Source organism: Sceloporus occidentalis, unplaced genomic scaffold (assembly GCF_023333645.1).
Source record: "Sceloporus occidentalis isolate IW3139 unplaced genomic scaffold, rSceOcc1.0.p SCAF_87, whole genome shotgun sequence".
Lineage (NCBI taxonomy): Eukaryota > Metazoa > Chordata > Lepidosauria > Squamata > Phrynosomatidae > Sceloporus > Sceloporus occidentalis.
This window is the reverse complement of record NW_028317067.1, coordinates 2,684,451-2,707,671: the sequence shown is the minus strand read 5'-3', so window position 1 is coordinate 2,707,671 and position 23,221 is coordinate 2,684,451. Positions and strand designations below refer to the sequence as shown.

Sequence of the window (23,221 nt, the reverse complement as noted above, 5' to 3'; positions counted from 1 at the left end):
ATCTCAGTGCTCAATTGTAAACAGCACCCAATATTTCAGTATTGGTACTTTCTTCCACATATATAAGGTGGAATTCATAACATTCTATCAAATGTGTCACATTCCATCACATACCTTTTCATACACAAACACACGTCATATTCCCCACACAGAGGTTTATTTAGTTTAAAGAAGCCCATCATAAATCATTGGGTCCCTAATGAATGAGTGAGATGTATATCTCACATTTGATAAGAAACATTCATTCACATACACATTTCACAGTCCACCATATACAACAATTTATTCTGCCACATGAACAAGTGCACATTTTATAACATGTTCCAGTCCCACTCCATTGTCTAAACAAAGAGCGTTCCAAGACACACGAACCATCACATTCTATCGCACATACATTGGCCTCATTCACATCAAATTCTATCACACATATACATCATATTCTATTACACATACACCCACCACATTCCATGACATTCACATTGCATGCAGTAACACATACACCCACCACATCACATACACATCCTATTTTATCACACATACACCCACCACATTCCATCATATACACATCATATATTATCACACATACACCCACAACATTCCATACATTTACACCAATCACATTATGCATGTACAGTTCTGGAGTTAGTACACCGTATTTGCCCATGGTGCTGACATTGGTTACAAGACCCTTGAGACCCTGACATATAGAAATAATTGATCTACTGATGCACATGTTGCAAGGGGGAGGGGCTTAATAATAGCCCTACCCACTCCCGCCTCTGTTCCACCTATTTTCAAGCACCCCTGTATATCAAGAGGACACAGGTGGACTGGGTGTATTAGAAGACACATATAATTTACATATGAAAAACCTCTCCTATTACAACCTCTCCTATTACAAGGGATTCTGACCACAAGAGTTGGTTATATCTGTACTTGTATAAACAGTTACTTTAGTGTAGTGTGTTTATAGCCATAGGGATGTGTGTGTTCTGTAAAGCTTGCTTTCATTAATAATAACAAAAACTGTGTTGTATGTCAGTCTGTCCATTTTTTCCTCTCCAGCATCCAAAAAATATATAGATAGTAGTAGTAGCACTTAAGGTTTCATGGCCAGAATAGGTAAAAAAAAAAAAAGAATCCTGGGAATTCAATTCCACCACTTCCGTCATTGATCGTCATTGCTGATCACTTTCATGATATTTCATTGTGATTCTTCTTTAGCTAAAAAGCAGGATGGAGCAGTTGCCATGGAAATGCAGCCACTGAAGAGCGCAGAAGGAGGTGAAATGGAGGAACGAGAAAAGAAGAAAACAAGCATCCCTAAAAAGGAGAAATCAGTATTACAAGGGAAGCTCACTAAACTGGCTGTGCAAATCGGAAAAGCAGGTACTTGGTTAGAAAAACATGAGAGGTTAGGTGTATCTAAGATTCATGAAGCTGGTCCTCAATTAAAAGAAATATTTAGACATATTGAGGCTTTATTTATGTAGTGGATGCAGGAACTCAACTACCATATTTGTCCTGGTGATTCTTCAGGATGGATTTTGGAGACAGGTCAGTTTTCCTCCATTGTACAATGACCAGCCGTGCATTGACTGATGAGTCTAAAGGCAGTATACACTGCGTCTTCTCTCCGTAGCTCTAATCACCTTGTTAGCCATGTCACCCAATTACTAATTCTTCGATTATTTTTGGAAGAAATAGTAAATAAAAAAACCTCATAGATAGCCCCATTACACATTAAAAAGGTGGACAGTTGTGGTCTAGAGCATAATCATTTTGCTCCATGATTGATGGACCTCGTATGGCTGAGAAGAGCCCATGCTGGCAGTAGGAAGAGAGTCTATTCTCAAACGTCTTCTGATTTTCCTTCCCTGTGCACTTTTAACTCACAATTAATATTTTCATACTAACAATTGAATAAATTTTGCTGTTGCAAAGAAAAGATTGCAATATATTTTGTCATTATTGATGTCTACTCACTAAATTTCCACTATTATTTACTGAGTTAGATATTTAAAATTTAGACCAGTTTAGCTAGTCACCTGCTTGTTGCGCTTCCTGGAGCCCTTTGGCTCCCATTAGAACTCAGCTGACTCAGTAGATGATCCAAACGAAGTTCTGCTGAACGTAGAAGCTCATTGTAGACTTAACACTTAATACAAAAGGGCCCAGTCTCCTAAGGGATCCTTACAAGTTCAACTGATATTTATATTATATACCTGAAAGTCAGAGTAATGAAGCCAACATGGCTGTATTAATAAAGAAGAGTTATTGGGTAAAATGTGGGTCAATAACTGGGAATATTCCACATGTAGTGAGGCTCATTTTGGCCGTACAGCTTTACTGGTTCTTCCTTCAACCTAAATCACCCTCACTTTTTTTTAGCACTAGGGCCACTTTTTCCCAGTGTTTGCAGGACACGATCCAGGTGGATTCAGGCTTTCTTACATTTTTAGTGCCGGAGGGGTGAGAAGCACATTCCATGGTATTGCTTTGCTTGTCTCATACCTCTGGCACAGACCAAGTTGACCCACAGTTTAGGGCTTGGACTTCTATCTACATTGAAATAGTTAGGTATAGAGGAGCCTGTTAACCCAAAGCTTGCAACAGAAATCAGTGCACTGTCGTATTCTGTCTCTCTTTCCCTCATTAACCTGACTTGTCCTTTCTGACTTATTCCACACCCATTCTTCCCTTCTTCTCCTGTCCTTTTTTCCCACCCTCTTAACGCACCTACCCCTACCCTTCACCAGGTCTGGTGATGTCGGCCATCACAGTAATCATCTTGGTGCTCTACTTTGTGATTGAAACCTTTGTGGTCGAGGGCAAAGTGTGGCTAGCGGAATGTACCCCTGTCTACGTTCAATACTTTGTCAAATTCTTCATCATTGGCGTCACTGTCCTAGTGGTAGCGGTGCCAGAGGGCCTTCCCCTAGCTGTTACCATCTCTCTAGCCTATTCTGTCAAGGTAAGCCATAGAAACTTTGGAAACTTCAATTTTAAACTCAAATGACTCCATGTGTTTCAAAAATAAATACAAAAACAATGAACACGAAAAAAAAATATTAGACCCAAACCTTAAATTGAAATATTGGATAATTCTCCTGGATGATCAAAATGTAATCAAGATGGGTTTTGGTACAAGTAGCCGAAATGTTGTTTTTTTTGCTCCTGGAAAGTGTGGAGAGTTCATGTTTATCACGCTAGTCTTTAAAGCTATTCTGAATCTAAGACAAGAACAAGAACTAAGTAAAGTTTGAGCAGCAGGAAAAAATGGGCAGACTAGATATGCCAAATGGTTGTTTTGTGCTGCCTAATTCTGCTTTCTACAAACGAGCAGTAGATAGAGCTGTTTTTGCGTTAAGAGGATGTATTCTAGAAGTGAAGTAATATTCTCCATTATTCTAACAAAAAAATGAAACAAAAAATATGTTTTTCAAAACTTTTTACACTCTGAATCACTTTTATACGTGGTAGAATCTATAATCTGATCTAAAAAAAATACTTTCATTACACTAAAAATGCCAATTACATATCTGATTGTATGCTGTTTTTTGTTTTACTTTATGAAAGTTTTGAGGCAACAAATTAAATAGGTAATTCTTGTTTCCTAGCAGCAACACTACACTATATAACCAGAAATATGTGGACACCCAACCACCCACCAGTATGAGCTAGTTGGACATCCCATTCCTAAACCATTCTCTTTCCATAATATTTGGAGTGTTTTTTCTGTGGGAACTTTTGTCATCCAGTAGAGTGTTTGTGAGGTCAGGCACTGATGTTGGACGAGACGCCCGGCTCGCATTCTCTGTTCCAGTTCATCCCAAAGGTGTTCGATGGGGTTGAGGTCAGGGCGCTGTGCGGCCGGTCAAGTTCTTCCGCACCAAAGTCATCTAACCATGTCTTTATGGGCCTTGTTTTGTGCACTGTGCTGGAATAGAAAAGAACCTTCCCCAAACTGGTCCCACAACGTTAAAAGCATAGCATTGTCCAAAATGTCTTTGTATACTGTAGCATTAACATAAACACTACCCTTCCAGATAGGGAAGCGTGATTCATCACTCCACATACCTTTGGTCATATAGTGTATCAGGAAGTGAAATGACCAGAATTAGAGGCATAGCTTGGGAAATAACAAAATTTTAAAATAAAAAAAAATGTAACTATATGTTTTATATTGTTTGCACAAAGCCTGGGGGCAAGTAGATTTTCTGGGCACTTTTACTTACCACACAAGGCCCTGTTAGCCATAACTAATGATAACGTGCTAAAGAAAAGTTATCTGTGTTGTTTTGTGGCGAATGGTCCTTTTGCGCTTGGCTAGGAATATGTTGCTAGTAACTTGTAAGATGAAGCTAGAGGTGGTCAGTTGCAATTTTGTTTGTTGGGAGAACAATCTGTGGAGTTTGGGGTTCTGGATTCTCTAGAGAATTTGGTTTGGAGAAAAACATGGTAAGGACAAGTATGTTTGTTGATTGCTTACCTTTCTAGCACTTAGGTCAAATCTGAAGACTAAAATTTTAAAGGTTTTTGAGGATTGTAGAATTTTTTAAATTAACTTTTACTTATGTTCGAATTGTACTGTTTAGGCCACCGCATGTAAACAATGCCTGTGTTGTGTATGTGCATTTTGAACAGGACTGGCTGCTACATAGGCAGAACATGGCATAAAGTCACAACACTGTGTAATATTTTGGAATATGATGTCATAACTGAACCAAGTAACATCATTTCCTTATTCTTCACAGAATCTGTCAGTTTCTTAGCTCTCTCCAAAACTCTTATTTTTATTGTCACCACCATGTTTTACCGCGTTGGGGTATGATTGAATCAAATAATTTAAATACCAAACTATATACAGCTGTGTCAACTGCTTCTGGTTTTTATTTACTGGTAGTTTGTAATGAAAAAAGCCCAACACTAAACTCACATTGATTATCCTTAATGCACTGATGATGCACTAGCAATTTCACTTCTCTCGGGTACTCAAAGGATTCAGGGACATTAAAGACAAATTGAGTGGCACCAATACTTTCCTAAGTAGACTGTGATACGAGTCCGCTTCTATCGTCTTCTAAACTTCTACACTTTCAGCTCTAGCAAACTTTCATTTGTAGAGTAACTTGAGCTAACAAAGTCTTTATATAAAATATAAATAAACACCCAACAAATACCTGGCTAAAAGACAAGCGATACAGTTTGGACGAGTGATGTGAGACATGAGCAATGCTTTTGCATTATTGTAAGATCATATTTATGTTCTTATATTTCTTGTTCAACAGAAAATGATGAAGGACAACAATCTAGTTCGACATTTGGATGCTTGTGAGACGATGGGCAACGCCACCGCCATCTGCTCAGACAAGACGGGGACTCTCACTACTAACCGGATGACAGTTGTCCAGTCGTACATTGGGGATGTTCATTATAAAGCTAGGCCTGACCCCAGCAGCCTCAATCCCAAAGCCTTGGACCTGCTTGTCAATGCTATTGCCATTAACTGTGCCTACACCACTAAGATACTAGTGAGTTTAGCCCACAATTGATCATATTTAGTGTTTACACGATAGCCACTGGTTCTATAGAACGCAGGAGAAATACATGTCTAATACTTCTGTTGTTTACTCTGCCTACTTGTATCCCCCTCTCTCTCGATCTTACGGCTTTTTTTGTATCCCATTCTTTCCTCAACTAAGCAGCACTCTACATTTATCCTCACCTTTAGCTTTCCATCTTGCCCCAAACTCTCCCCCGTTCCCTGACATTTACTCTTCTTTCCATCTTGACTTTCTCTCCACTATTCTCCTATGATATCTTGTATTGAGTCTATTGTTTCCTTTTTCCTCTTTGGACCCAACACGCCATCGTATTCATCCTTCGCTCCAAATGTCCTTTTCACCTCAATCCTGCCTTTTGACGTACTTTTCTTTCACAAGATGCCTGCAAAATGATCAAGCTGGACAGGACTAGACAGTATACACTCGGCCAATTTGCTTGTCTTGCTACCCCCTTCTAGGGCTGAACCTTGCCAGCCCTCAATGTAATTGCACCCATGAAAATGTTTATGAATTTGAATTCTAATCTGTGACATTGTGTTTCTTGATCCATTAAGCCTCCAGAGAAAGACGGAGCTCTTCCCCAACAAGTAGGCAATAAAACTGAGTGCGCCCTGCTTGGCTTTGTTCTGGATATGCAACGGGACTACCAGCTGGTGCGAGACCAGATTCCAGAGGAGACGCTCTACAAAGTATACACCTTCAATTCTGTTCGTAAGTCCATGAGCACCATAGTTTGCCTACCCAATGGAGGATATAGACTGTACAGCAAAGGAGCTTCAGAAATCATACTAAAAAAGTAAGTGTGTATAAAACAGGAAAAAATATATTTTTATGCAGGCAAAATATAAAACAAGGTTTTCCTGATTACAGAAAAACTGAAAATAAGAGTTTTCTGAACTTGTAGTATAAGAATCTTCTTTTAGGAAAATGCGTTTATTTAGCAGATTATATATTATATTAACGTAAATACATTAACGTCTGAGCTCTGGTCTTTATCAGAGGGGAAGCATATTCAGGTCACTTGGTTTGTTAGCAGATTAATCTAAAGAAGGGTATAATTTAAGAAAATTTTGTACATTTTTTTATTATATTGACGTTTTAAGTAATGCCTTATTTTAACAACATGGGCAGAGCATAACGACATTATAAAATGCAAATGCAATCCATTCATACTGTCCATTTGGTCACCACAGGGTGAAAGGCTAATCCAGCCTGCCCTGTCACAAAAGGAGATTACTTTCGGAAGAGTCACTGCAAGCTTGGCCAGTTCAACCTTCCTGTTCATGGAAGGATATTTAACGTTCTCTAACATTACCTGTGTGGGAATTTCATCCAACGTTATACAGCCTAAGCTTTCACATAAGAATGTGTTCTCAAGACGTTCCAAATGTCCTTGTAAAAGTTTGTTTTTACACGAGTGTGTTTGAATGGCCATCAATGTAGCAGAAGCTATTGCTTAATGTAATGTTAAAGAACATTCCTCTTGTTAAAGAGCTATATATTAATCTTAGATCTTCAGATCCTAATCTTTATAAACTAGCACATGTGTCCATCATTAAAACATAACATACAAAAGAAACTATATTGTCATCATCGACTTTTCCTCTATTCCCCATTTGCTATCTCCTCTTAATTCATCTCAAATTTAAATCTACACTGTTGTCCTTCTCCTTCCTATCCTATCTCACCATACATTCACTCTGCTACCTTCCTCCTACCTATTTATCTCATGTCACATGCATGCGGCTTTCCTCTTCTCTTACCCACCCATCTAATTTCAAATCCACATTGTTATCCCCTGTCTCCCATCCACTTTGTTATCTCATCCACACAGGGGTTCTCCTATTTCGCAACAAACATAACAAAACATAAAAGTGATCCCAGGCTAGTCTTCAGAGAACACCAACATTCCCAAATTTATGATTAAGTTAATGGTAATTCTTAAATTTAAAAAAAAAGATGTTGGTCCTATGGTATCTTAATCCAAATCATGATCGCTTTTTTAAAATTGAGTTTATTGATTACATAGCAATAAGGAATTATTGGTCTTCCTATAATCATGATGTTGTTGCACATCATTTTTAATCTGTATTAATTAATGTGAATACTGGTTTTACCCATCAGTAAAGAGGGTCTGGAAAACAAGCGTTGTTTATGCTCTGGAATTTCTAGTGCTTAGTAAGTCTCTCCCTTGTTTTTCTAAGGAGATTTTTAAGAATCTTCTGCATGTGCTATCTGGCAGTTAAAGTAAGAACGCTGTTTCAGCTTCACAGATTGGACAGCGGGGAATCACAAACCTGCCAAAGGATTAGCACAGTATCTGTCACATACCATATGTTACAAGCATCCGCTTTTTGAAAAACAAAGTTATTTTTTTTTTGTACAGTGCTCTAATTTTACTTGATTCTTTTTTGCTTATTTAAAGGGACACAAATGTAAAATGAGTTGCAACTGCCTACTGTCTTATTGCGTATGTCATTCTTTAACCCCTTAACGTCCATTGAAGGATCAGGCACGTCACGCAAAATCGGTCAGGTGACGACCTATGACGTGCCTAGCACGTCATTAAATTAAACAAGCTTAGAAAGTGATCTACGATCACTTTCTTCGCTTAAACGGTGTTGCTGTAATGCCTCAATATTTTATAAATTTTTTATAGGTAATTAGATAATATGATCAAACAAAATGGTATCTGAAGAAAGCCCTTCTTGTCCTGAAAAAAAACAACATACAACTTGTGTAGGTACCCTAAATGAGTGAGGAGAAAATTACATCTAAACACGAGCACCGCAAAAGTGTTAAAACAGCCTCAGTCCCAAAGGGTACAAAAAGTAAAAAACAGCCTGGTCCTTAAGGGGTTAAGGCCATTTATGCTTATGCTTTTAGCCTGTGAACTTCCTTTTAAATTCACATGAATTTTATATGTACATTATTCATGTACAAGCGCTGCCTAATTTGTTGGCACTTAATAATTCAGTAAGAGGCAATAATGTAGTAGATTAGTAAATCATAGCTTTTTACACCAACAACCATTTGTAGATGATTTGAAGAAAATAAAATGGATGTCTAGTTTTATTTATAATATATTTACTACAACATAAGTTACTATTAAACAAATGCCTTGCTCTGAGATATTAGAACAATAATTCCTTAAGTATTGAATTAACAGTTGGGTCTTTCTTTATCTTTTGTCAGATGTTCAAACATCTTAAATGAAAACGGTGATCTCCGGACTTTTCGACCACGTGATAGAGAAGAAATGGTCAAAAAGGTCATTGAGCCCATGGCCTGTGACGGGCTACGTACCATCTGTATTGCCTATCGGGATTTTCCTGGCGGCCCAGAGCCAGAATGGGACAATGAAAATGTGATAGTATCCGACCTGACTTGTATCACTGTTGTAGGAATTGAGGATCCCGTAAGGCCCGAGGTGTGTGTATTTTCTATTTTTGTATTTGCCGGGGAGGATATGAGGTCTGAGCTGAGCATTTAAATGAAAAATCCAGAACACTTGCATGGCCTACTGATAGATCAGACATATACGGGGCCATTGCAAACCCGGACCTAGGAAAACTCGGCCTGACCCAAGGCAGTGTTCTGGTTGTCTGTCACCATTTACCAAGTGGCTGGCACTTTCTCTCCTGAGCATCAAAATATCACATCATATCATGATTCTCTGCTTCAGTGCGGCATATTCCAGAATACACAACATGCTAAATGCATTGGTGCTTCTTCTTCTTCCTAGAAACAGCAGCTCAACATAGGGGAGATCAATGTGTGGTCAACTAGGGGGATGTCAGAGTTGCTCAGTGAAACAGTGAAATTCATTGTTTATTCTAGATTAATTATTTAATCCTACAGCAATTCTCAATTTTTGAGTGAATGATCTAATGAAATATGGTTTTCACCAGATGTCATCTACAATACAATGTCTCTAAATCCATATCTTGTATCATGTATGGAGAGCTGGAATTCTTGCTGTCCATCATAGAGATGAGCTGTCATGTTCAATGAGGTATAGGGCACTCTTTCTAAGGACTTTAAGACCTCCAGCTCTACATTATGGAAGAAGCAGAAAATATTTACCACTAAAGTAAAGCACCAAGAACCAGTTGCACGTTTAGAGTGGGCAAGGGGGTTTGGTCCACCACGGGTGGCAATCATCAGAGGGGGTTCCACACTGGCAGACAGGGTCTGTCCAAAATTGTTCACAATGGGCCCGTGTGAGCAGCAAAACAAGGGTGTGGGTGAAGTAAGGGGATGAGTCAGGGAATGAGAGAGAGAATAAGGGATAGAGAATGCACGATTGTGGGTGAGCATGTGATGTGTATGTGTGTGTGAATATGAATGTGAATGTTTAATTGTGTGTGAGCATGGATGTATATGTGTGTGAGCATGGATGTGTACATGTAAATGTATGTGAGCAAGAGTGTGTGAGAGGGAGTATGTGTTAACATGAGTGTGTGTATTAGTGAGTATGTCGTGTGCATGCATGTTGGCCTGATTGTGTAAGTCTGTGCAAGTGTTAGCGTGTGTGCACAGCTGTCTGTTTCTTTCAAAAAGAAACAAAACTGTATATAAAACTTCATATATTTTACATTCCTTCTCCTGATTTTTCTTGTTTATTTTATTTTTATTTTATTAATTTTTTACCTCATTTATGGCCCTAGTTGTACCCCCGGATCCATATCACTACCCTCTGAATACTGAATGTTTGAAAGGGAAGATGACATGGAATATACACAACAAAAAAACACTATAAAATCTAAAATAAGTGTTTCTGCTTAGCAAGTAACATGCTAGTATTTAAAACGGGCTTTTTGCATAGGTCCCCGAAGCTATCCGTAAATGTCAGCGCGCAGGAATAACAGTACGAATGGTGACTGGAGATAACATCAACACAGCACGTGCCATAGCAGCCAAGTGCGGCATTATCCAGCCTGGGGAGGACTTCTTGTGCTTGGAAGGAAAAGAGTTCAACCGGCGCATAAGGAATGAAAAGGGAGAGGTTTGTTCAACAAGTGGAAGCTCTGCAAATATCTTTTGTTATTAGAACAATGGAGAAGCGAGTGAACCCATACAGTAAACATTTTAAGAGACAAAGAAGAAACTATGTAGTATACTTTGAGCAGTCATCTTGTTTATAACCATTCCTTGAGTACCGATATTGCAAGCTGGAAACCAAAAATATATACTTTTTTTGCAATAATTGTATCTAGTTATTTATAAACAGAGATCTTAGTGATCGGCCAGTGTTTAAATAAGTTTATGAAATATGGGCAAAATCCTCCAAAAAAATAAGGCTCCACCCTTTTATCTTGTATTCTTAAATACTGGAAAGCTTTACAGGGCAGGTATAAGATCCCTGTGTTTTAGAGAATTGAGCAGATGGATTTGGGTCGAGAATTGGTCAGAACGCTCTTGTGTACTGTATTTGGATATGTTGTTTGCTTTCCTTAGATAGAACAGGAACGTCTGGATAAAATCTGGCCAAAACTAAGGGTCCTGGCTCGATCATCACCTACTGATAAACACACGCTAGTAAAAGGTAAATATAGTAAAACTTTAAAGTCACTGCAGCCTGCAACTGAATTTATGGGACATAATGAAATATCCCTCATACAAACGATATCTCTCAGTAATGTATTCATTTTGTTTCATGCCATCAGTGTCACCGCTGAGTGTATTTCTTATACTTGTTTCTAGGAATAATTGACAGCACAATTGGAGAACAGCGCCAGGTCGTGGCAGTGACAGGCGATGGCACCAACGATGGTCCTGCTCTTAAAAAAGCAGATGTTGGTTTTGCGATGGTAATTGATTAGACATTCTGAGTTCCTATAAGGGAGTCACATCAGGGACGAAAGAGGGGCCGAGGGATTTTGGGTCCCAAAGAGGGACTGCTCTAACTTAACAAGCGTGTGTGGCAAGTATGGACTGCATGTCTCACTATTTTCTACCTGCCATTTAGGGTTTGGCAGGAACTGACGTAGCCAAGGAAGCCTCTGATATCATCTTAACAGACGATAACTTCTCCAGCATAGTGAAGGCCGTTATGTGGGGGCGCAACGTATACGACAGCATTTCCAAGTTCCTCCAGTTCCAGCTAACAGTTAATGTGGTTGCAGTGATTGTGGCATTTACCGGAGCCTGTATTACTCAGGTCAGTGTTTTTGGTGATTGTCATGCGTATCTGACAAGCGGCTGGTACACAGGTACCAATACAGACCTCATCTGCAATACTTCAGCCTTGTGTTTAGCCCTGATCCTTTTTACGGTACCTGGGGCTAGCGACTCTCCCTGGCACGACTACCCTTGCCTCCCCAACCTAGATCTCCATCCAGGGAAGCAGCATCATGTAATTGCTGTAAGAGTGGTACTCTAGGGGCTTTGTTGGTGATACTGCTCTGTAATTACTGCTCTGTAATCTCTCCTCCATCGATTTCTAAAACCCCCCAAAAAATGATTTTCTTCCATAACTGATAACAGGTAGGAGTTCTTTAAAATAAATATGATTTATTATATTTGAAAATTATTTGTGAAATGTACTTTAGGTGTTTACATGTAATCTGCTGTTTGTCCATCCATTGGTAGGTATCATTAAAAAAAAATAGCATTTTTAGAAAATACTTGAGGTCAAGAGATAACCCAAATTTTGTTCAGGTTTTACCGTTCACTTAGGTCTTCTTATGGTACTTTTGGTAAAGCCATCAGGCTCCCTTTAGGTTCACCAACACTAACAAGCAGGGCCGGACTGGCCCACTGGGATACTGGGAAATTTCCCGGTGGGCCGGCCGGTCCGTGGGCCGCTCCACCCGGTCGGCCAACATTCAAAGCGGCCGTAAGTGTTGTAAATACACAACACATGCGGCTGCAACGTAAGACAGCCGCTGAGCGGCTGCGAGCAAGCTTCAAAGCGGCCACAAAAGGGGTGGGACGAAGGCCATTGGGCGGTGCGTTGCGTGCACAGCAACCGCTTTAATTTCATCAGTGGCCGGTGGAGGCGGGCTGACGGTGCAGCAGCTCTTCGTCCCACCTCGCAACTCATTCAACACAGCCGCTGTGCGGCTTCGAGGAAAGTTCAAAGCGGCCATTGCGCAGCCGGCAGTGTGCCTCCACCGGCCACTAATGAAATTAAAGCGGCTGGTGTGCACACAACGCGACGCCCAATTGGGCGGCGCATTGCGTGACGGCCGCGCAGTGGCCGCTTCGAATTTTGCTCGCAGCCGCTCAGTGGCTGTCTTACGCTGCAGCCACATGGCGGCTGTGTGGAACATGTTGTGGGGTGGGACGAAGAGCTGCGGCACGGCCATTGGGCGGCGCGGTGACACTCAAGGAGGCGGGCTCAGCCTCACAGAAGTGTTCCTTGTGACAGGGAAAGGATTGTCAAGTCGTCGAGGAGAACAGGACAAAATAAACTAAAACACAAAAATGTAAGTACTGGTATTTGTATTACCAAAATATAGTAATGGGGTTAAAGGGGAAAGCAGACCCATATTCAAGGGAGAGGGGTTTGCCTTCATTAAATTTTAAAATTAAATAATACAAAAGGAGGGGGTGGCTGGGGGTAATACACATGGCAGTGGGGGGGCATCAATAATAGACAACTGTTCTTCACAAAAGTGTTAGGGGCATCAAGGGAGTGGGTTAGCTGGGGTATCACATAAATCAATGCTGGGGGGGCAATACCCAAGGGTGTGGGGGAATAAATGCACAAAGGGGGCAATACCCAAGGTTGTGTTTTTAGGGGAAGACAGTTATCAATACTAAAGGGGGACCTGGCTGGGGCATCAATACACAAGGGGATTATTGACAGGGGGAGTTAATGACAAAGCAGTGTAGAACATAGTGTTTTATGCTTCAATATGGCAGAGGCTGTCCTGGTGTGTGTGTGTCTGGGTGTCGGTTTCCACTGTACTTACTGTACTAATAAATTGATTTATTTAATGTTTACTTATCCAGAGATAAAACGCACTCCTGAGTTTGTAGTCACTTCAGAGGACAAAACTTTCTAGGCCCAGAAATCAGTGAGAGGAAAAGTAAAGGCATTGTGTTATTTACTCTTATTTTAATCTGCATATTTTATCACAAAGGATTAATCGCAGAAATTTGAATGGTGGTTGGGATCTTCAGAGTGAAACCCATTTTAGTTTGTTATTCCCTTTGGTTTCACAGTCCTTCCCTCTTAAGAGAGGACCTTTTACTTAAATATACTATCAGACCACTTTGCACCATGAACTGTGTGCATTTAAAAAAAAAAAAATGAATAATGTATCTGGGATGAGGTATTCATTGGATGATGCAGCGCTAGAACAGTTGTGGCAGTATTAATAGCCAAAAGTTTCTTACAAGAATATCATGAAAATATATTATTCAGTGGAACAAAACAAATATCGTGTTTTGTTTCACTTAATAAGATGGGACTTTTTCATCAGTAGCAAATGTTTTGATTTCATTATGTCTAATGTATTTAATTTATTAGGGCCTTTTAACACTTTTGCTTTCTGGCATTTTAATACTAATAATGTGATAAAAATAATGTTTTAAAGCTATTTGTATGGCAAATAGTGTGACTCGGGTATGTATAAGGGGTGCGTGTGGGTATGAGAGCTCGACCGCAAGATAAACGTTATGGGGCTGGTATCCAAATGCTTTCCAGTCCCAGTCCGGCCCTGCTAACAAGTGCAGATAACAGGGACAACATGATGTCCTTTTGGTGGTATCTGGCCAAGCGGAAGTCCCCCCTGTTAAATGTGTCACAGCCCCACCTACTGGTAATATCAGATTCTACATCCATGAATAAAATGCAAAATAAAAATATCATGCAAGGTAACATTTTCATACCAGTGTATGTAAAAAAAGATATACCTGTACCGGTCCTGTTTACATTACACTATTTTTGCAACTTTTTTATTTCCAGTTTGAGATAAGGGTTCTCAAGCTACCCTGTTAAAAAGAAAACCTCTTTATTAGTACAGCAGAGGACCGCCAAGATTATTATCATGTGATATCACCTTTTCTAGCTAATTGATCCTTCTCTATTTTTTGGGATTTTTTTTAACAGTTCCAATTTCTATTATTTTCTAGGACTCTCCGTTAAAAGCGGTCCAGATGCTTTGGGTAAATCTTATTATGGACACATTTGCTTCACTGGCTCTGGCAACGGAACCCCCAACAGAATCCCTGCTTTTGCGTAAACCGTACGGGAGGAATAAGCCTCTCATATCTCGTACCATGATGAAGAATATATTAGGCCACGCTGTCTACCAACTCATCATTATTTTTACTCTGCTTTTTGTTGGTACGTATCAGTGATTTTTAATTTTTTATTATTTTTTTCCAGTTAGCACATTTTGTTTTTACTTTAAATATTAAAAATGTCTTCTCTTGGTTTCCAGGTGAAATCATTTTTGACATTGACAGTGGCAGAAACGCCCCACTTCACTCTCCTCCTTCTGAGCATTACACCATCATTTTCAACACCTTTGTCATGATGCAATTATTCAATGAAATAAATGCCCGTAAAATCCACGGAGAAAGAAATGTTTTTGATGGTATTTTCTCAAATCCAATTTTCTGTAGCATTGTGCTGGGGACTTTTGCAGTCCAGGTAAGGTTGATTTCCAGCAGGTCTTTCTAATTTCAGTACTACCAAAGACAAACATATACAACTGAAACTGTAAATGTAAGAACCAGCTGGATTTGAAGGCAGCAATGGTAACATGTGTTACATTTAGTTATATTGATGGAGGGCCACTGATTTTCAGGGTACCCAAGAGGTCCAAACTCCATTCAATGTAAAAGAGGATACTCATAGGGTATGCAGGACATATTAAATTGTGATATAGAGCTCAAATAAACTAAGACAGGGGCCAAAGCAAAGTTCCCAAGGGCCACACCCAACATCTTTTGTTTATCCTAAATATTGTATGTTATCCAGCACAACTTTCCACTAGGGACACTAAATCACAGCTGAGAGTATCCATATTTTAAGTGGCGCCACAAGTGGACAGGACTAATATACAGAATTCATATAAGAGGAATGTTGCAAGTTTTTCATTTGTTAACATTCATCTTTGACAGTTGATCAAAAATTGTATATGAGTTAAATCGACCTCCATAAAATGATTATTAGAAGATTTTTTATTAATTGTACTCATTTATATAATCCCCCCAAATACTGTTTTTGGAAAATGCGTACCTCTTAATGTTTTTCAGCAGCTGCATTTTCTTTTTTACAGGTCTTGATCGTCCAGTTCGGAGGGAAGCCCTTCAGCTGCTCTCCTTTAAACACCCAACAGTGGCTTTGGTGTCTCTTTGTAGGAGTGGGTGAACTTGTTTGGGGACAGGTGAAACTTTTATGCTGTATAATTTCATTATTTCTGTTTGCCGTCATAGTTTGTTATGTAGCTGGTATCTGCTCCAACCTGTTTAATGCATATGCTTCCTGGTGAGCGTTTACTTTGTTGGAAGAAATGCCCAAGTTTATGGGCTCCATTTTTCCTCTTTCACACATGTGGTGATAATTATTGTGCTAAATCCTAGAATTAGCACTAAATTAATTATGCATCCAGTTTGCCTCTCAAGCCTGTCAGGACTACTCTAGAACACTCCCAAACAACAAAATATTTACAGTTTCATCGAGTAGCTCAGCAAACCTCAGGAGATCATCTCTGGAGACGCTCGCCAAAGTTGACCACCTGAAGAGGTCCTTATATGATGTCAAATTCTAAATCGCAGAAACTTTCTTCCTGTAGGAGTATTTGCAAATACTGCATGACCTTTATACTTTTTGCTCACCTATAGTTACAAATAGTAGTAGAAGCTTCAATATTTGATGTTTTTTCCCCCATGTAGGTTATAGCCACCATTCCAACAAGCCAACTGAAATGTCTGAAGGAGGCAGGGCATGGGCCAGGAAAAGACGAGATTACCGATGAAGAAATGGCCGAGGATGAGGAAGAAATTGATCATGCTGAAAGAGAACTTAGACGTGGTCAGATCCTTTGGTTCCGTGGTCTAAACAGAATACAAACTCAGGTACACAATATCTAAAACCTTTTTCTAGATTTTCTGAATGCTAGCTAAGTGGAACAGTTTATTCAGATTAAACATACTAATGTTCTTAACCAAATACAAATGAACATATGTTTGCATGCTTTATTAATCAAAATGTTTTGTTCTAATAACTTTTTCTACCAGATGGATCAACACAAGGAGAAATGATCAGACACAAATACTCCCTTTCCTTTCTACCCTGTTTAGAGGGAATCTATCATGTGTTTTTTTTCTTTATTTAAATGTTCTAATGATACTGAAGGTTTGTTTTAGTCTTATTAATAATAATTATTAATAATAATAATTATTATTAATAATTAATAATTGTCTCCTGTTGGAAAATATCTTAGTTGTGTCAACGGTCATTACCTTAACAGCAAAGTGTAAGGGCAGGTTAAGATAGGTGCTTAATTAAGAAAAGCAATATCCAGAAAAGCGGGTATCTATTACCAAGAATAGTGGAATTAAAAACAGAACTTTACCCTACTCTGAAAATGTTGATAACAACTATACTGTATTGTAAAGATATTTTATTTTAGTGTGCCTGCGTTTATCAAGGGATCGGCAAAGTGCCCACGGCGGGTCTTGCCATGGATGTCATTGATGCCTATTTGGACATTTCCTAAAACTGCCAACCACAAAGCCTGATCGTATGACGTTTGATGATAGATTCCCTTTTTTTACCAAAGAGACTCGCCAAAAAAAAAGAAAAGAAAAAACAAAGTAAACGTATTGTATCAGTATAAGTGAAAGTTGGTACTGGATGTTAACCCATTAACTTCCATTGGTGTTCAGTACATTATCCCAAGAAGCCCCTATTGGGCACTGACCAACTGGCCATTTGCTTAGTGTGCCTGATGGCTAGTCCGGGCCCAGCATCTACCCAGGACCCGGAATGGTCTTTGGAAAAACTCCCAGAGGGCTAGTGCCAGATACCCCCCTCCCCCGATGTGTAAGAGCCTAGTTCTATTCTAGTGCAGATTCTTGCTCATTGTACTCATCCAGTGGACATCGAACTGCAATTTTCCATCTGTTTTACTTTAGTAGTAGTTATGTAAACCATATCAAGTTAGGTTCCAGCAAGATATTTAATGTAAAGGTCTGAGTCTCTGAATGATACCCAGGCTTTCCTCGGGTCCTCATAGGTTAGCAAACACCTACACAAATATGTAGTTGATTGTAACAACCCACCTTAAGAAGACACATGACTACCTTATGACATTCGAAGCCCAGGGTCCCATGAGCTGTATAAAAAGGCTGTAACAGTAAAACAAATGTCCCCTATGGGCGAGGTCTTGCCAAGATAGACACCCTTATGGCCCAAACACAAAAACAGATACTCTCTTAAACAAAAACACCATGGTTTACTTGGGAAAAGGGTATTCACCAGTCCTAAGAAAGGCAGATGCTGTTTTTTTGTACATCACTACACCTTTTTGGGCAACACAAATAAATCTGTGTGCTACCCATTCGCAAAGTACACCCTTTCATAATACAGTCTCAACCCAAAGTAGTCTAAATATATTCTGCTAGTAGAGAGGAGCATCACAGCCTGGCAGCCATCGTAGAGGAAGATCTTACTCAATGCCAAGTAATTCTGGCCTGGATGCAGAGAATGGGAATGGTAACAGGAAATTAACAGAAGAAAACATGGAATGAGAGATATAAAAACATGATACATCAGCTATAAAACATTATAGGCGTTTATTGAGAATGGACCTTAATAAGACAATATAAATGGATAGTTGGACTGGGGTGGGTAGGTAGGTAAAGCCACAGTAAAGAAAATGATGGATCCAGAAAAAAAAACAGAGACACAAACAGGTGGGAGCATGCTCAGAACAAGGGTGGGCAGCTGCCAATTCTGGATCCATGTGGCCATTTGTAATGCATGGCAAAATGGGCAGCTTCCCCTTGCCTGGGTTTACTTAAGTGGCCCGCAGCTGTCCCATGGACCCCTCAATATAAGCGCCACGCAATTACTTTCTTAACCTGTGCACAAGAAGGAAGGAATCAGTGTGGGTCATGGGATGCAGCAGGGACCCACTGTGGCAGTTTACGCAGGGCCACATAATTATTAAAGATAGCTGTGTCTGGCTCACTTTCCTTAGGTTTTAGCTATTATAAACTAGCAAAGCCTCAAAGAAGAGAGAGGTATGCAGAAGGTTAGAGGGATAAGATGCGAGGGACATTAAACCAGGAAGCAGAGACTGAGCTAAAAGAGTGATGGAGAGACTTGGTAAGCATAACAAAAGTAAACAAAATGTAGAAGTACATGTTCCTGTCACCTTAAGTATCTAACTGTGTTCAGAGACATCATCAGTGATTCACACCACCTCTATCCATAAACTGGTGAGCATCAGTCATTTGTAGCCTTCCAGCTTTCAAAATGTTGGCATGGAATTTAGGGTTAATGGTGTTTTCTTGAACTTTTATTTCCCAACCACCTGCTCCTAGAGAAGAATTTTTCCAATGAAAGAAAAAAAAAACATGATCTCATTTTTTCTCCCACAGATGGAGGTAGTGAGTACCTTCAAGAGAAGCGGTTCATTTCAGGGTGCCGTGCGTCGGCGTTCCTCGGTCCTCAGCCAACTCCATGATGTAACAAACATTTCTACTCCCACTCACGTAATTCTCTCAGCTGCCAATGCCACCAGCTCTGCTGGGAGTGAGTCCGATTTCCTTACTGCTCATCAGTAGTTACATTTTTAAACACCCCTTTTTTAAGAGTTATTTTGTCTTTTTTGTTTTGTTTTTATTTATCCGCTCACCGTGACTTATTATTTCTTTGATTTATTGCTTTGTCTGGTCTTTTTTCAGTCAATATGGTATATATTTTTTTTTCCAAAGCCATATTCTCCTTGTTATGAATAATTTTGGTGTGCATATAGTGCTGTGCTGCAATTTGGCTTTTTTAAACAACTTGCTTTGTCCGCCAAAATGGCTGCTGCTACCGTGGCATATTTATTTATCATTTTAATTGCTCATGTTAGAGAATCACTTCAATGGGATTGTTATTTTGAAGCATCCTTTAGATTTTATTTAGTTCACTCAGCATCAGCTTAAAACCTGTAGTAGACATTATATACATCCATGCAACAGCAACCTAATGGAAAAGAGCAGTCGAGTAAAATCTAGAAGATTTACCTAAAATATTGTAGATTCATTTGGAATGGAAGAAGTCAGGAGTGCTGTTTGCTGTCTCTTTATGACGGGAGCCGACTGGTGATGTTGAGGTGGCCCTGCCACTTTAAGGATAGCAGCCGCCTGACGACATCGGTGGAGCTAGCTAGACAAGTAACAATCGATCTGCTGCTAGAGTGTCTTTAGTGGCTTTATGGTCATCTAGTCCAAGACAGAAAACAGCCTGCTACTTGAAAGTTACAGGCTGTTTTCCAAAAATTAAAAAGGGTAAAAAAATATTTTCTTCTAAGAAATAAGGGTGTGTTGTCATTCACCTTTAGAGGATATTTAAGGTTGCAGTACCAGATACTGATTTTCATTCTATTTTGACGGTTTATTTAGAAGCCGTAGAGGAAACAAAGGCTGATAAAGTGCTGCGTAGATTCGGACACACATCAGAAGAAGACTGATTTCCACTAGTTGAAAAAAATCTTCCCAGACAGGATCCCTTTAAAAAAAAATATATATATAAATATATCAAAATACCCATTAGGAAAATATTAATCATGCTGCCAGCACCATCAGCAGCCAGCACTTTAGATGAACGTTATCGTTGTGGTCACCACATCAGCGGCCAAAGTATCTCTTTGATGTGTTCCTTCAACCAGTTAACATGTTAAAAAGACGATGATACATACTTGCACGGAGGCTTAGCTTGGGGCTTAAGGCTTATATTTAAAAAAAAGTATCAATTAGAATTTGTTTTAAAGTAGGTTATTTATGGATCTTTTACTGCTTCCTTAGAATCCTGTTTTTATAAGTAATATAGGAAAACTATTCTGAGATATTAAGTAAATATGAGATTCCAAAAACATTATATGACAGAGATGCAGATGTGTGAGCCAACTTCTCAGAAACAAAAAAAAAACATAATTGAAAATGATTCTTTTTATCATGCGCACGCTATCTGCACCCATATTCTTTTACATAACGATAATAATGTTGTTCTGCAAAGGATAAATTAATTACTTAGTTTTATTTGTGAAAATATTACTGTAATTTAAAACAAAATGCAGTCGAGAATATGGCAACAATCTTTTTTGGTGATTAAAAAAACCCCAAACAATTAAAAAAAAAAAAAAAACATAGAAAAAGTAAACCTTCGAGTATGGGCCCAATGTAAAATCTGATATATATATATAAGCATCTACTTAATTATCTTTTAATTTCTAGCTTGGAATCCATTTCTCCTGCAGCGATCACCAGAGAGATTCTCATTGACAACATTTTTTTCCCATCAGGATTCTTTAAGAAGCTATTTTATACTTGGAGTGCTCGTGGTTGATGTATCATTTCAGGCTTTTTGTAACAACTACTTATTAACGTAAGGTTGACACAACATGGGCTAGACCTTGTAGATAGGGCTTGTCACATAGGGCTTCCAGGCATCCAAGTATACTCTCCAACATAAACATTTGTAACGTGCTTTAAAAAAAATAGAAGTAACTAATATTAACCCGCAATATATGAGAATCAAGACTTCCTACAGAAAATATTATTCTAGTTCTATAAAGAATACAGGTTTAATATACGCACATGATGGTTTGAGGGAGATCACATAGGGACCAACAGTTTAGTAGGAACATTCATGGAAATTGGGATTTATTCAGTAAAAGGAAAGCTGGTAGGAGATCTTGCAGGAGGAGTTTGGTCTCAAGGCCTTCACTCCATAATGCATTATGAAGGCCAATCCCAATAAGCTGCAAGGAAAGCTTTGTTGGCCCTGTACAATGTACAGCTGAATCAGGGAGATTTCTCAAAAGTCTCCTTGCTTGTTAAAGCATGCATTTGCAGGGTGAGTTCATCCTTTGTAATCGGAGCAACCTGTGCGTGTTGGGTCTTCATAATGAAAAGTGAAGAGTGTCAACTCTTTAGTGAATAGACCCCTAGTTTACATCTAAATGGAACGTTTGCAATGCTTTTAAATGCCTTCATTTCACTATACATTATGAACAGCCAATCCCAGTGTGCCTCGGCTGCAGGAAGATTTCAGGAGGCCCTTTCTTATGCTTAGTTCATTCAGTGGGTGTTTTTTCCCAGTCTTCCCAGCCACTTCGTCCAGCCATAATCGTTCATTTTGCCAACTCAGCCCTTCTTGCTGTACAAGTGTACCAGGGTTGGCCCTTCACAATGATAAGTGAAGCTAGTGAGTTGAAACCAAAGCTCTTCTGACAAACTTTCCCTTTAGTAAATTAGACGCCTTTATTGTGTTCTTTAACGTTTTCATTGAGAGCCGCATCATAAGCCACAAAAATAGCGTGCCTAACAATGGGAACAATACAGATAAATACTAGCTTAGAAAAAAAGAGCTTTTACTCCACTAAAGTGGCACACAAACAGCAAGATAGAGGCGAAACCGTTCTTAACCTTTAACAACACTTTAAAGAACGCACGGGAGAAATCCTTATTCTCAAAAATGATATATATGTATTCTGCGCCTAGACCTTTCCTGTTTCTTAGGATCCGAAACAAACAGCTCAATGATAGAAGTGCGATTTCATATCCTGTAAATATGATTCATAAAAAGTTGAGCAAAAAGATCACACAAAAAAAAGCCTGAAATGAAATCTTGACAAAGAGCTCCCCGGAACCTCTGTACATTTCATCTTCAATTTTTACTGCACAAAACAAGCTTTTCCTCCTTCAGAATTTCAGTGGTCCTAAGGATGAAAATCGCTGATGAGACTCAACTCTACATTAGATGGAGTTTAATCTACAAGAAATGTTTTTTTTTCTTCTATAACTTTATACATATATATATATATATATATTTGTTTTGTGCCACTCTATTTTCATCATTGTGTTCATTTTATTCTTTATACATATTTGCCCTTTTGCTGTCATCAAGACATTTGACATTCTTTTTTTCAAACCATAGACGGTATCAACCCTAAATACTTTTAAAAAATAATAATAAAAAAAAATGCCTCCATATATCGTTACTTAGGTCTATAAAAATGAAAGGCTAGAACAAGCTCTTGGAGTACTTACATTATACATATAGTATGGGCCCAAGCAACCTTCCAGTGCCTCCGCATCCAAAAAATGAAACTAAAAATTTCAGAAATAGGTTAAATAAATAGCGGACGGATGGCAAAAATGGCCAGTAGCTCATGTGCCTTCTGTGGAATTTGGTCCTGCCAGTGATTAATACAGAGCATCACTAAAGAGGTCGAGAATAGCGCGACTATATTTCTTATCAAATGCCCATGTCGTTTACTTTTCATCAATACGCTTGATGTTGTAAAGTCAATGGAACTATTTCATAAAGAATATTTCAGAAGAGGGGAAACACTGGAAATTATACGTAGGCTGAAAGTTCTTTCCCACCAAGAAAGTTAAAACATTATGAAGAAAGAGAATAAAATCAAAATATTCCCTCTGGATTTAAAGACATACATTCACAAAACAAA

General features: G+C 39.0%; 1 protein-coding gene across 15 annotated transcripts in view; it reads left to right on the top strand.

The window, feature by feature from the left end:
- LOC149284920 (plasma membrane calcium-transporting ATPase 3-like) overlaps nucleotides 1-23,221 on the top strand; it is a 53,382-nt gene that overhangs the window by 27,549 nt on the left and 2,612 nt on the right. For 7 of the 15 annotated variants that reach the window (XM_089496159.1, XM_089496155.1, XM_089496160.1 and 4 more), the window contains 13 exons: nucleotides 1,225-1,389; nucleotides 2,760-2,974; nucleotides 5,292-5,534; nucleotides 6,122-6,363; nucleotides 8,763-8,997; nucleotides 10,396-10,575; nucleotides 11,028-11,115; nucleotides 11,274-11,380; nucleotides 11,539-11,730; nucleotides 14,655-14,868; nucleotides 14,966-15,177; nucleotides 15,809-15,916; nucleotides 16,425-16,607. In XM_089496159.1, the coding sequence (XP_089352285.1) occupies nucleotides 1,225-1,389; nucleotides 2,760-2,974; nucleotides 5,292-5,534; nucleotides 6,122-6,363; nucleotides 8,763-8,997; nucleotides 10,396-10,575; nucleotides 11,028-11,115; nucleotides 11,274-11,380; nucleotides 11,539-11,730; nucleotides 14,655-14,868; nucleotides 14,966-15,177; nucleotides 15,809-15,916; nucleotides 16,425-16,607 (2,384 nt within the window). Of the gene's footprint in view, nucleotides 1-1,224; nucleotides 1,390-2,759; nucleotides 2,975-5,291; nucleotides 5,535-6,121; nucleotides 6,364-8,762; nucleotides 8,998-10,395; nucleotides 10,576-11,027; nucleotides 11,116-11,273; nucleotides 11,381-11,538; nucleotides 11,731-14,654; nucleotides 14,869-14,965; nucleotides 15,178-15,808; nucleotides 15,917-16,424; nucleotides 16,608-19,139; nucleotides 19,294-23,221 lie in introns of all 15 variants that reach the window. The other 8 variants (XM_089496154.1, XM_089496152.1, XM_089496156.1 and 5 more) reach the window with 6 other exon arrangements.